General features: G+C 41.4%; 1 protein-coding gene across 34 annotated transcripts in view; it reads left to right on the top strand.

Annotated features, from left to right (window-relative positions):
• TRDN (triadin) overlaps positions 1–14,588 on the top strand; it is a 366,530-nt gene that overhangs the window by 298,611 nt on the left and 53,331 nt on the right. For 28 of the 34 annotated variants that reach the window (XR_003094912.1, XR_003094911.1, XM_025208370.1 and 25 more), the window contains 3 exons: positions 1,734–1,772; positions 8,000–8,050; positions 11,901–11,927. Coding sequence is in view for 30 of the 34 variants with exons in the window: in XM_025208370.1 (XP_025064155.1) it covers positions 1,734–1,772; positions 8,000–8,050; positions 11,901–11,927 (117 nt within the window). In the remaining 4 variants the exon portion in view is untranslated. Of the gene's footprint in view, positions 1–1,733; positions 1,773–3,316; positions 3,386–7,999; positions 8,051–11,900; positions 11,928–14,588 lie in introns of all 34 variants that reach the window. The other 6 variants (XM_025208355.1, XM_025208366.1, XM_025208368.1 and 3 more) reach the window with 2 other exon arrangements.

A 14,588-nucleotide genomic window follows, 5' to 3' on the forward strand; every position in this document is an offset into this window, starting at 1 on the left:
TCCTGCCACTGCGTAGACCTTCCTGTTGCAAAGGGCAGACGTATGCCTCTTGAGCAGAAAGCAATTCAACTGCTACGGTGATAGGACTTGTATCTTTTCTTTGGCAACTACTAGATCTCAGTGATGCACACTGGTGCATATAGTGATATTCATGATTAGTACGCTGCATGACCCTTTTTATTCTATACAAAAATCTCAAGGATCTGCAAATCAAAAAAAGACCAAGACAGTACTAGATTTAGGACTGCTTAATTTTTCCTGCTAACTACTTAGATTGGAAGGAAGCTACTGAATGTAACAAAAACAGGACAAGTTAATCCTATGGCCTAGATCTCCACTGTGTATGTTGGGATGTCAAATATATGGCCTGTGGACTGGATCCCACACAGAGAGGCAGGGCATCCAGACTGTGAGGCTTCCCACAGAGCTGAAATGGCATTAATCCCCGTGCCCAGCCATGAAGGTTAATACTGATGCTGCTTGCCTTGCCTCCAAAATGTTGGGTCACAATTCCCACTGAGAATGCAATTCTGAGGTGGCATTAACCCCCTGGATGCTGGTCCTGACAACAAGGCAGCTCAGGAAGCCTCAGGGGTTAACACCACCACTGATCACCATGCCTGTAAAGAATTGTATCCCCAGTGGGGCTCATGACTTGGTGACAGAGTGAACTGTGATAACGTGAACCACCCACAACAGCCAGAGCCACTGTGCCAATGGGGCCAACACCAGGGGGTTAATGCTGCCATCACATTTTCTTCTTCTGGAGATGAGTAGTCCAGCGCATGCAAAATCTGATATACAGGACAAATTTGGTTGACACCCTTTGTAGACATAGCTAAGGATATTGTACCAGATTGTTCTGAAGAATGATAGTTAAGAAGTGGATTGTCTAAACCTACTACCAAGACCTACATTATACTTGTTCCCAAGAGAAAAAAATACATTTTAAATAAATGCAAAATAAAATGCATAGTAATTAAAAATATATACTGTCAGCATTTCACTTTCACTTTTAAAATGTATTTAAAATAATAAGTAACAGGTATTAATACAGCCACCAGATGGAGCTTGGAAGTTTCCCTGAATTGAAAAGTAAAGTTGTCGGTCTAGCTAAGTCAAAATTAGCCTTTCTCTACTACAGAAGGTCATTTTATGGAAATGCTAGATTATTGACAAGAACGATTCAGTTAAAGGAACATGACCATTTCTGCCTTTGTTCTCATTTACTCCTTGTAAAGAATTTTCATTTAAAAGTTATACTTTTACTATGTACTTAAAAATTTTAAAAGTGTTCCATACTGAGACAGAAATGGAAATGTTTAATAAATGTTGATTGACATAAACATATGCAATGAAGATGAGACATGTATGGAAAAGTCTGTAGCATTTTTTTACTGAGGTTCTTAACTAATTTACCTGACTTTCTATCTGTAATGTGGGTGTAAATAAATACCCCATTTCACAGACTTATTGAAGAATGGATGTAATAAATTACTATAAAGCACTTTGAGCACCTCACATATATCAAGCAGTAAATATATGTAATTATTACAATAGAAAATGTATTCATATAAACCATTCAATTCAGCTCACTGCAAGACTGTTTCCAGAGACTAAAGACATGACATAAAAAATAAAAAAAACTGAGCAGCAGCAAAAATAGAACATAAATTATAGTGAATGGATTATTTTTGTTTTAAGATCTTTTACTACTGTTTTCTTTTTTTTAGAACCTGAAGTAAAAAAAGAAGCAAAGCCAGCTAAACCAGGTAATTATCTTAATGGCTGATAGACTACCTACCAGTAGGTCACATAACTGGGACCATGAGCCTCACCCAGTTTGGTTTCAGATGCCTAGTCAGGACTTGTGCATAACTGAGGCCAAGAATGCAAGTAGCAGCACAAGGAAGCAGGAAAATGTTTCTGTAACCAACACCTGGTTGGGGAGCAGCTTAGGTCCTTGTCCCTATTCCTACAGATTTTTATGCATTTTACATTAAACAGTCATTGGCTGATGGAATATAAATAGTTATTACCACAGAAATCAGAACACAAGACAACCACTTCCCAGGAAAGTGCTGTAGCCACTTCCTCTTGCTTGCTTTCCTTCTGGCCTTATGAATCATGTATTCTTAATTGGCCCAGTGGGACAGCTTCAATAGAGTGGGTAGAGAGTGTCTTTCTCCGAATTAGTCTACTGCCTGAGCTCTGGAAAACCTAAATGTTGGTATATCTAAGACTAAACTGGCCCTAAGGCCAGTTTTCAAATTGGAGTTCCCAAAGTTAAGCTCCAAAATTCATATCTAGACACCTAGGATTAAACTCCAATACTGCCCAAGTGATTTAGATGCATGTAACAGGGTGGTCTGGCCCATTAAGAGGTAGCAGAAAGCCTATGGTGGAGGCCAAACAGCAGGTGTTCAGCCACTTGAGGAGGCCCCTGCAGGCAGTTAAAAACCCCAGAGAGAAAGCAGGGATCTTCGAGCTAGAGGAAAGAAGCAGTCCATGATTAGGAGTAGGACTGGAACCCTGTTAAGCTCCAAGCCAAAAAGGTCCAGGGAGAGGGCATCTCCTACTATCCAGAGAAGATTTACTGGTTTTTAGTTGTTTATTTATGTGTTTATATGAGAAAGGCTCTGCTTGCTGGAGAGCTGGAGGGGCAGAGTAAATCTGCAAGGGGCAGCAGGTTCACTAACCTGCTTACAGGGTACCTGTTTTATGTTCTTAATGTGTTTAGGACCTTTTAGAAATTGTACACAAAACTTTCAGTGGGTGCATCTACATGTGTGCTTTACTGCAGAGCCAACTAATTAGCTCCACAGTAAAATGTCACTGTCTACAGGTGTGCCCATATTAGGGCACAGTAAACTAATTAATTCCACTGTAGAATAGTACTTTCCAGGACAAGACTATCCTATAGCATATAGTTATATGAGTTGAACTGAATGTGTAGAAGCTGACCTGGCTGGCTGGGTCATAAGGGTGCTGTAGTCTGGGGCTGCCTACCAGCTAGCCCTGCATTGCAGCATTGTTGTACCCTAGCCAGCCCCTCCATAGCGCATTGAGCCATGTCAGAGCAGCCTAGCAGGCTGATCCTCCCTGCCGCTGCCCCCCGAACACCCTGTCAGCTGGGGCTGCTCCAACCTGGCTCCATGAGCTGCAGTCCCAGGCACACGTGTAAATGCTATGCCCAGGAGCAATAAACTCTGGTGTGAACTGTGCCAGAATTTATTGCTATGTGCTAATTGCACATACAGTTGCACCCAGGGGGGATTTAGCCTGAATCTTGTCCTTGGTTACATTTTTTTTGCAGGCCCATTCCAAGCAAAATTGAGGATGCCCTTTTAAAGGAAAGAAAAACACTTGTAATTTATTTAGTAAGGTACCCATAAACTAATTTTAAATGTATATTTCATGGAAGTGATTTCATTTACTGTTATTATTATAATTTATGTTAATCTTTTTACTTGTACTAAAGTACAACAGTAATTTATTCAATCCTTGTTACCAATAACTGGAGACAATTAAGCATATTTTAATGATTATGCAATAGCTGTGATTTCTAAAAAAAGGTTTTATATAATTGATGGCCTGTGTTGTCATAGTGTGCTAGGTGCGATAGATTTATATTGGAATAATGTTAGCAGCACTTTCAACTGTCAATCAGCACAATATATTTAAACACCTCAGTACCACTGTAACATGAGTAGCTGGCCAAAAAAATACCAACACAGGGTAGGCTATTTATTCTTGTATCCATAAATTTTACACATTAAATACTTGCAGGAAGCCTTGATGGTTTAAATATAATTCTAAAATGAATGATTCTTGGGTATGCAACTTTAAAAATATCTCATTATTTTAATGATGAAGATTTAATTTTTAGAAATCTGCTTTTTCCAAGTTTATACAGAAAGCAAAAAATTATAGTCAGTGGAATTACACCAAAAATGAAGATAAAGATGCTCTGATTCCATGGGATAGTCCTTAACTGTAGGTTTAACCAACATTAATTTGGCTGGCAGCAGGGAAAAGTCCTGTCAAGTGTTGTCAGTGCTTGTTGTACTTTGTAGTCATGTCTCTAAAATTATTTGTATTTTAATTTTCTATATGATGTATTCTCCATATCTTCTATTTTCCATTAATTAAAGTGCAGGTTGAACTCATGGGCACTATGGTTTTTCTATACTTAAGTGAGATCAGTCAATAAGAGAGAAGGATCTGACTAGTTAAGTCTAGATCCAGGTCCAAACTATTTCCATGGAATTTGGGTTCAGGATTTTGGTTCACGGCTTTATATCAATAACCATCATCTACACAATGTGGCTCAAGATATAAACATATTGTGGGACTGAGGGAATCCCAAACTTGGGGGTTTGGGACTGAGCTCCTCACTGCATGATAACAACAACAATAACAAGTACCTAGGAAATGGTACTTTTCACCCAGATGATATAAATAAATAAATGAAATAATATGAATTCTCTAAAAACTAGTATTGATATTAATAGATCATAGAATTTAAATTGATGATCTAAAAGTCCCTGGTCAGACATACAGCATAGTATAAACCACTCAATGTTACTAGTTAGTGCAGTATTGAACTCAATAACTTGTATTGGAATAAAGCAGAACAGTTTGGACTAATTGTCACATCAGTGAAACATAAGTCTAAAATTATTGTAAATAAAATATAATATAGAATATTTTATGTGAGTTGAATGTTCCTTGCCTTGTAATATTAACAGTCAAAATTTAAGAATTTTATTGGGGGATGACGTGGAAATTGTTCCTCAAGTATTTCAAAATTTATTTGGGGGCAAGCCTATCTCTGGACTCATGCCAAAGGCCATACCCAATTGACCCAGCTATAAATGGTTAACTGGGCACTCAGACTGGGGTGTCAATGGCAGCTGGATGTAGTGGTAGCCATATCACTCCCTTGTGTACAGTTGGCAACAGACAGAGGTGGGCCTTAACCATGCTAACCCAATAGGCTTAAAAGTTTTGGAGGTCCTTTCACTGTTGCTTAATGAGGGAATGCAGTGCACATGCCTAATCTGCCCTTGGCTGTGATTTCAATCTCTCTCATTCCATTTATGCAGTATTTGTCTCCCCCAGGAGTTAGAGACTTATAGTGCTTAAAGGCCATTAACTTTTAATACCTTTCTGTGAAATCACTCTGTTCCAACAAGATCTATGGTTCCTAAGCACTTACGTTGTTCAGATGACAAATTTCATGTAAGAAAAGGAGAAAGGTTTGAATTGGTATTGCTGTTTCCAGTTAGATACTCAGCTGAACTTTGACATAGAGTGAAGTCTTTAATAAAAAAAAAAATCCCAAAGTTTCCCAGACCTACGCCACTCCTCTTCCCCTATTATTATTAGAACCCCAGGAGTAAAAAAAAAAAAAAAAGTTTCTTTTTTCTGATTTCTCTGATCTCTAAAATACTTTTTGTTTTCCCATGATACAAAGTACTCCGGAGTTGAAATTTGGAAGCACATCTTTAAAAACAAAACAAACATAGGGTCAATTCATTTCCCAGTCATAAATTTGTAGGACACTTAGCTCAAAATAAATAGGATACAGACATAAAAATCAAACATTAAATCCAATGTTTATGAGCTGGCTCTTCTGCTCCTCCACGCTAGAAATGAGGTAGAGAAAATAATAGTCGTCCTTTGAGCACTAACCCACAGTTTTGTGATGAAGAACTACAGTATAAGGATCTATTTATTGTAAATTAAGCCCCTGTTGGGCCTGACAGCAGTGGCTAATTATAATAGTAACCTAATTCTTCATGGCATTCAAAGAGATTTACCTCATTCTTGTCAGAAGAGTGATTCTGAAACAGTGAGCTTAGGAGCTTTGTAGTAATGTATCTCACAAAAAACAGGAAATGAGAGGAATGGTCTTAGACTGTTAGCTGGGACTAGAGCCTGTATTCAGTTATGTTATCTTAGGGCATGGGTATCAAATTTATTCTGCCCCATTACCCAGACGAGGGGAGTGGGGCCTATCTGCGAGCCACATCAGACCCACAAATGGGACGTGTGTGCTGGAGCTAGCATCTAGCATGGGAACTAGCTCCAGCCCTGCGTGCTGCATGCATTACGCACTGGCTCTGGACCCATGCATTGAATGCAGTGTGTGAGGCGGATCCATGGCATGCAACACATGCAGCACCCAAATCAGACCAGCCCTGGATTCAGTACTTAGGGGCAGTCTGGTGCAGGCACAGCATGTAGCGTGTGCCAGACTGACTCTACAAGATGCATGCAGTACATAGGGCCATGGCTGAAGCATGCTGCATGTGGTGTGCAGAGCTGGTCTGAGACCAGGGGAGCACCATGGGTCATATCTTTTCCACCTCTGTTTTGGGGAAAGCAGTTAGTATTTTCATGCCTCTCACCCTCGATATATCAGGTGAGACAGTACTCCCATAATGTATAGGTATTCTATCAAGATACATACCTTAGACTTGGAGACTGTTGGTGTGTCTATATGCAAGTAAACTACTCACATGTAAACACTCCCAAGCAGGTGTCCACATGTGCAGAAAAGCAAGAGTAGATTTGTTCTAATGGCAGCAAACTGCTCCTGCTTCCTGGGGCCCTGCAATGGGCCCCTGCTGCCACCACAGGGAGCACTAGGCTCTCCCGGGGTACTAGCCCAGGGGCTGACAGGGAGCACTGGGCCAGGAGATAGCCTGGGACTGGGGTAGTACTCCCTTCCCCTAGGGGGGCTTCCAGCTGCCAGCAGCTTGCCCCAGCAGCGGGGCACTCCTGGCCCTGGGTCCCCAGTCAGGGACAGGAGACTTGGAAACAGCTGCAGGGGAGGGGCAGGTCCCAGCTCCCTGCCCTGACCCGCCAGTGGGGCAGCTTACTAAGGATCTCCCAGCCCCTGCTCCCCAATCATGATCTCGGAGCAGGGTTCTTGCAGGTCTCTGCTGCTGGGGCAGGAGGACATAGTCCTCACCTGGGCTTCAGTGGCGGAGCCTACCCTAGCAGCAGGCAGTTCCCAGGGGTGGGAAGCCATCTCCCACCCCCGTGGTGGTGGCTGACCCAGAAAAGATTTGCTTCCAGTCAGGCATCTACATGAGTGCTACTGAGCAGTTAGTAATCATGAGTAAGTTTACTTCTTTCATTTGCAGGTAGCAAATTTACTCACAGTTAGCAAAGTAGGTGCATAAATAGATGCACATGCTTATTGTACAGTAAACTGTAGTACTATGCAGTAGTGTCTCGTGTAGACACATGCTGTGAGTCAGGCTGTCTGCAACCACCATTTTCTAAGACCTGCAGGACACAAAAGGAGCACAAATAGATTGTGATGGATCAGGAAAACTGATCTTGAAAACATGGGGGAAATAGTGCAACTTGTTGCCTCCCTTGGTTTATACAGTGGCAATAACTTTACAAAGGAGGATAATCTGTTTTGGACGGGATGATAAATCCTGATTAATTCCATTCTACAGCTTTTTTTTCCCCCAAATCTATTTTCCTCTTAGATATGCCGAATTGACCAAATACAATTAATCTGTTTTTCTCTGCTAGTTTGTTGATAGTATGGTTATTCCATCATCTGCAGCACCTTGTTATCAACAAGGATAAAACTGTTCCATTTAGCCTTAAATGAAAACCGCATTAAAGCGGAATCAACGTAGTACATTTTAACTCATTGCTATCTGCAGTATGGCTGCTGGAAATTTTTAAAACAGCAGAGAGCATTGATTTATGGGAGAGACTTTTATTAGTCCTTGGGCTAGGACATATTTTACTCATGTGTGGGGTTCTTTTTTTATCACTTTTTCTGAAGAGGGATGGTTTTTCAATACATGCTTAAAGGACTTTATGATGGTGTTAGAAAAGGAATGAAATCTGAATTCCATGTGCCTTTTTACCTTTGCTACCTTGTTTTGAGACTCTGCCTGGACACTTTTGATTTTGGAAGGGGTATCTTCAGTCTTACCCATTTCATTTACCTTGTTTTCAGAAGCCAAAACAATAAAAGAAGCTAGAGCAGTCCCTCATCCTGCTACTGAAGGTACGGCTTCATCTTTGCATTTAAAGTTTCTGTCACATTGTAAGGAGAGCATCTGTTTAACCACTTATGCATGCTTCTCCAGGGACAGATCCAGAGGAGGTACAGTGACATGATCATATCCCATTTTTGGATTGGACTGCATCACAGGAGCCTCCAGGGGTTGTTTTTTTAGACCCTAAAGGAGGTGAAATTTCCCTTCTGCTCCACTTCAACTCCCCTCCCCTCCCCTCCCCTGCCTGCTGCTTTTGCTTTTCATACTGTAATGTGGGCTGGGCTCAGCTGGGGATGGAGAAAACTGCATTGCTCCTGAGGGTTGGGGCAGAGATGGAGGAACTACTGTTGTTGCCCCTGTCCCTGTCCCCAGATGAGCCCAGCCCCAGTCTTAATTGTAATCTTTTTAATGGCCCCATAGCTCTTAATTTTTGTTTGAACTATTTTAGCTTCCTCTGTGATTCAAATTATTCGGTATTTTGGTTATATTATAGTTTGGTAAATATATATATTATTTTGGTGTCTTAAGCTTTTGGTGTCTAAAGCTCCTTGTCTTATATGCTGGGTTTTTGGTTGTAGCCATGTTAGTCAGAGGACATAGGCAGGCAAGGTTCTTCGGGTAGATGTGATATCTTTTATTAGACCAACTGAGTAGTTGGGGAAAAGTTCTTAGCAAGCTTTTGGGTGCAGTCACCCTTCTTCAGGCATAGGGAGTCTCTGCTGTTCTGAGACTCACAACAGCAGAGACTCCCTGTGCCTGAAGAAGGGTGACTGCACCTAAAAGCTTGCTAAGAACTTGTTTTCAGCTACTCAGTTTGTGTAATAGAAGATATCACATCTATTCAAAGAACCTTTCCTGCCTTGTCTTATATTATATTTTTGATCAATCTGATCAAGGTATTGACATTTAACTGTTAGCATCCTCCCATTCCTGTTATAAGAATGGTACAAAATTCAGAAGGAGAAGAAGGATTTTAACCTGCTTTAGGTGATTTAATGTCCCTGAAGGCTCCAGAGGGCTGTCTGCCCCCTTTGGTGGGGGAGGAAAAGGCTGGGAGCAGGGGGTGCAGCCACCCCTATTGCTATAGCTGCACCCACCTTTGAAAAATCCTGGATCTACCCCTATGCTGCACAATACTTTTTTCCATTGAGTAGCCCCAGTAAAATCTATGAGATTTTTTAATTGTAGAATGCTACACCCTACCATTCATTAGAGTATTAGGATTAGGATTTTTCACTTTTTTTACTGTGTTGAGGTATGAATTGCAGATTCCTAAAGACAAGTTCTACAGATGGGTACTATAAAGATATTTGGTGGGCTCCGGGTTTTTTTGCCCCTTTGCTTGTAATATACCTACAGATTAATGTTCCAGCTGTATTAATCTAATGCCCAGTCTAGATCCTGTTACATCAACAACATTTTTTGTTGGTTTTAATCAGAATTGATTCAGGCCACTAGTTATTCTAATGGAAGGTACCTTTTTTGGCTTATAATGTACATGTAACTATGCAACCAAAAATAATTTTTACAGCTGCAGCACATCCTAATTATTATTTTGTTGTCCCTTGATAAAATAAGTGGCTCTAGCATAACTTCTGCTTCCTTCCTAACATTCTTTTCTTACACCGTGCTCTCAGACACAAATGTATTTGCTGTCTGAATAGTAAATTACTGTCATCTAGATGGAAAATTTGACATATTATAATCATAAAGCACATTCTGCTTTTAGCCTTACGAATTTATGGTTCAATAAACTGAAGGATTTCTCTTCTGAACCCATATCTGAAGCTAATTTAAAAAATATGCCATATATAATTAATACCCTTCTGGCATTCAGAAAAGCAGGCAAGAGTCAAACAAATCTTGAAATGAATGTAAAAATAGTAAGTGATGAAACTACCAAGGCTGGTTACTAAGTGTAATTGAGAACAACACAAAAAATGTGAAGCCATTTTAGCTGGGGATAAAACTAGAGTCAGTTAATCAAATTTAGTCATAGCGTGGCTCCCATATTACTTAGTCAAAGTTCTACCTAACTGAACCTGGTCCAAAATTGGACTTTCATTTCTACATACTCTAAACTTGTCAGTTATATATGTTACCTAACATATAATAATGTTAGATGTGTAATTTATTTTGGAGCCAGGTTCTCTTTACTCACAGGTGGTGTGTCTACACAAGATGTTTACTGTGGAGTTGCCTAACTAGCTCCGCAATAAATGTCTTGGTGTCTACACATGGCCCTATTAGACTGCAGGAAACTAATAAACTCCACAGCAGGTTAGTACTTGTAAATACAAGTATTAAACTGCTGCAGAGATTTTTCATGCACAGCAACGTACATTTAGACTCGGTCCCAGCCAGCTGGGGCATGAGAGTGCTTCAGTACGAGGGTGCTGCCTGGCTTTGCACTGGAGCACCCTCGTACCCTTGTCAGCCCCTCCACAGCATGTTGAGCTGAGTCAGAATAGCCCCAGGCTTTCAAGCTGACCCCCTGGGCTCCCTGCCAGCTGGGGCTGCTCCATCCCCACTAAACATACTGCACTCTTGGGTGCACGTTCAAGTGGAATGCCCAGAAATAATAAACTCTAGCATGACATGTGCCAGAGTTTATTAATGTGAATTAATTGCATGTGTAGACATGCTGAGGGACCAGTACTTTAGTTCACAAACAACCCCATTAATTTTAATGTGACTAGGTAGTAAAGTGATTGTGCCTTACTCTGCAAGTGATGTGAATAAAAACAGCAGAAGCTAGCCCTTAATCTCTTAATTTATTCTTGCCCCTCTCTGTGATATATATATGATTTTTTTTGGTAAATCTGACCAAGCTACTGATGGTTAACTGTTAACATCCTTCTGTTCCTGTAAGAATGGAATGAAATTCAGAATATCTGCCCCATGGGAAATTGTGGCATGTTAAAGTCAAACTATGATTATTTTTTTATGGAAGGGAAAGTTTACAAAACTTTTGATCCAGAAATGTTGAAAAGGTCATTTCAGCTCAGCCTGACATTAGCCTGTGTCCTGCTGACTTGCTGTGAAAACTCATTGCTCCAAAATATTTCCATGGAGTGGTATCTCCAGTTGTACTCTCTCTCCCATAGTAATGGGAATCTTAGAATGTACTGTGATGTTTCAGTCTATGGGAGAAACCTCCGTATGACATGGGAGCATATAACTGTGGATGATGGCCCATAAATAAAGATGGGGAAATGATACATCTTAACTACAGTTCTTTTGAAGCACCCAAACAAGTGAGCTGGATATAGATTAATGCTAAACTGATCCAAATCACATTGTTTAGGTTTGATATCCTGTGTAGATTCAAGTAAAACAATCTCAACATGAAGCAAACATGATATCATTTTGATTTTTACAATAAAATATAAGGATTTCAGCATAATCAAAACATAAAGCATTTGAATTAAGGTTGAATTCTTTAGTGTTTCAAATTATTTAAGACATCTGGATAAAAAAGCAATTATTTTATTAATTTCAAGATTTAAAAATGATTGTTTAAATGATGTTTCATTATTTCCACATGTGACATGCTAATGCACTAATATTAAGAGTTATTAAGTTCTATAAATACTAAGCATTGTCTTATGATTACACAAGTAATTATATTACATCAATAAATTAACTTTCTAAACTATGGTTCTTGTTCTGAATTACATTTTCTAAGTTGAAATTCATAACTGGAAAAGAACTGGGATTTTGGGTGGGGGGTTGTTTTTTACTTTTTGCTACATTTTGCAACATATAGCCACTTTTAAAAAATATTTCATTCCTAACTTGTGATGACAACAGAATTTATCTTTTACTGAAAATTGATTTTTCAAATTTATTTTTTAGGCAAAAAAGCTGAGCCTAAATCATCACGTAAGTGGTTAATGTACATAATAGAGTAAACAATAATTATCAAGAACACACAAAGATTGCATTAAATGTTGTTAAATGTACAGTAGAATGATTTTAGCCTAATACTGTGGGAGCCAAATCTTTTGGTATATTAATTCAATGCTTTACCTTAAGACCATTGCTCTTTTCCTACTGCTGTTATTCTGCTTCCCATTACTTTCTTGCTTGCCACCATGTATAGATGCTTTTATAGTCCATATACTTAGCACAACACTCTTCATTATTTCCTCCTTGTTCTGAATACAATTTCCCGTTGGTGGAAACAACAGGAGCAAGTATGATTAATAGTTAGCTGCTATTTAAAGAGGAAAAGGTAGTGTTAGAGTGATCATGTGGCTGTGATGGTCCAAGAATTATGCAAGAGGAAAAGAAAACGAATTTCAACTTGGGAATAAGCCTAGCAGTCCTGGGATTTTAACTGTTTTGCTCTGAGGGTGCAAAGGAACAACAGAGAGTAGTTAACACTGAAAAGATGTTTTTCAAAATTAAAATTTGAATATAATAAAGGGCTTAGACCATCTGTCTGTCTGTAATGCTCTTGGAGCACTCTGATTGGTTACTGCTCCTTGAATGTGATGGCGGTGTAGGGTGTTGGTGGAGGTGGACAGAGGGGATGGCAGGGCAAGCTTCCCCTCCCTCCTGCTCCTGAGTGACAGCAGCAGTGGGGGTGGGGGTTAGGATTAGTGTTAGCAAGCTTCTCCCCCTGTCCCTGTCCCTCCCCCATCATTCTTGATGGACAATTCGCTAGTGTGTGTGTGTGTGTGTGTGTGTGTATATAATAGAACTTAAAAGTCCATGTTGGTGTTCAGTGCTTGGGATGGGATCAGCCTCAATAAGCTCAGGGGGGCAGAATGATTTCTTGAGCTCCTTGGTCTCCAGAGGCAACACAATCACTGATACCCCTGTGAAAGTCTGGCTGCTACCCCCTTCAACTACCTTTTTTTTCTCTTTAAGAACATTGTGTGGCACAAAAAAAGTAGAAATAAAGGAGTACAACTGTTTCCCCAAGTTTGGTGATGAAATCTGTGTAACAAGATAGGCCCCGATGGTGGCCCTGATCCCTGCTCCTCCCCCCACCCCCGGTGGTTGCTTCGGTCCTGCCCTGCTCTCACTCTAGGGTCTCACCCTGATGCCTTGGCTGCCATGCCTTGATAGTAGAGATATCGAGGGGTGGTTGGGGTACTTTGGTTGCTCTCTCTGTATAATTGATTTTTCTCAAAGGGTCACCTTGGCAAGCTTAATTTGTGCTCCAAGTCTGCTGTCCACAGTCTCTTAGCCATGGGGCTGTTAATCCTTTGGCCCTAATCACCTCAAGGGCTAAATTCCTGGCCTCTGTCCTCCCCTACAGCCCTGCCCATGCCTGACAGATGTTACTGTGTTCACAATTTGGTCTTCCTGTAGAGGCCTCATCCCTCTTGGCTTTAGTCCCCCTTTATTCTGGCTACAGGCTTCCAGTCCTGGCCCACTTATTCAGGCGTGGCTTTCTGTACCTTAGCCCTTGCCTTTTGCTTCACTCTTCAGGCCCTGTCTTTTTCTCTAGGCCTCTGGCCCTGTCTCATGTTATCCCAGCCCCACAGTGCTACTGGCCCAGGCAAGACTGCTCACTGTCTCTTCCAGCCCCCTGGTGCCCCAGGCCAAGGGTGCTTATGGTCACTTGCAGTCCCCTGGCATCCCTGATCCTCAGTGGTTTGGCTTTATCCCACATGCAGCCTCCTGGATCCCAGACTTTGGCAGGGCTTTATTTGGGCCTTAGCCCATCCTGCTGCAGGGTGCTTTCTAGGCACCCCCAATTACGGCTCCATGCCACCCCTATCAGCCACTCTTAATCCTCTGGTGTTACCCTGTGCCAGCTACAACAGCCTGATAAATCCCCTCTAGGGTTCCCCAAGGCTCTGCGAGCTCCTACCCTGTAGCTTCTACCGTTGCTGCTTCCCCAGGTACTGGTGCTGCCTGGGCTCCCATCTGTTGCCATCCAGGCCAGTAGGAGTTCTGTCTGCAGTTAGGGCCAGACTGCCTCCCCTGGATCAGGAGCCAGGCTTTTAGTAGGTTAGGGAGCCACCCTTCCCAGTCACATGACTTATCCCTCAACCTGCTCTCAGTTGTTGCAGTTCAGGCCTGAGCTTCAGCCACTGCCTCCTCCCCTGCTGTGGGTTTCTCTGCCTGCATATTCCTCTGCAGGTGGCCCCCAGCCCAGATACTTACTTAATTGCAACCCTGAAATGCTGGCTTCCTATTGTTAAAGTAGCAAGCTTTAGGAGTACTTGCTACATCTTGCCCTTGGTACATCTGGTGTGCTTGAGTCAGAAGGAGGGCTACTTACTTCCTGTTCCCCCTCTCTTCAGATTCGTAGGGTACATCTGCACCACCCCTTGGGTGAGTCCAGAAGGGTTGTAGAGTGCCCTGCCCTTCTGTTCCTGCTCCAAAATGCTAAACTTGGAAATACAGCAGAGAAGCTGTTCTAAAATGGGCCCAAAACAGACATCTTAGGAGTGACTTTGGGGCTTGGCAGGTGCTATTGCCAAGGCAGGCCTTGCAGGTGAGCTGTGTTCTCAGAAGTGTTGAAGACACAGTGAGTGTGTCTATATGTGCATTATATCTGGGGCAGGCATCTATATGTGTAGG

Source organism: Alligator sinensis, unplaced genomic scaffold (assembly GCF_000455745.1).
Source record: "Alligator sinensis unplaced genomic scaffold, ASM45574v1 scaffold562_1, whole genome shotgun sequence".
Classification (NCBI taxonomy): Eukaryota; Metazoa; Chordata; order Crocodylia; family Alligatoridae; genus Alligator; species Alligator sinensis.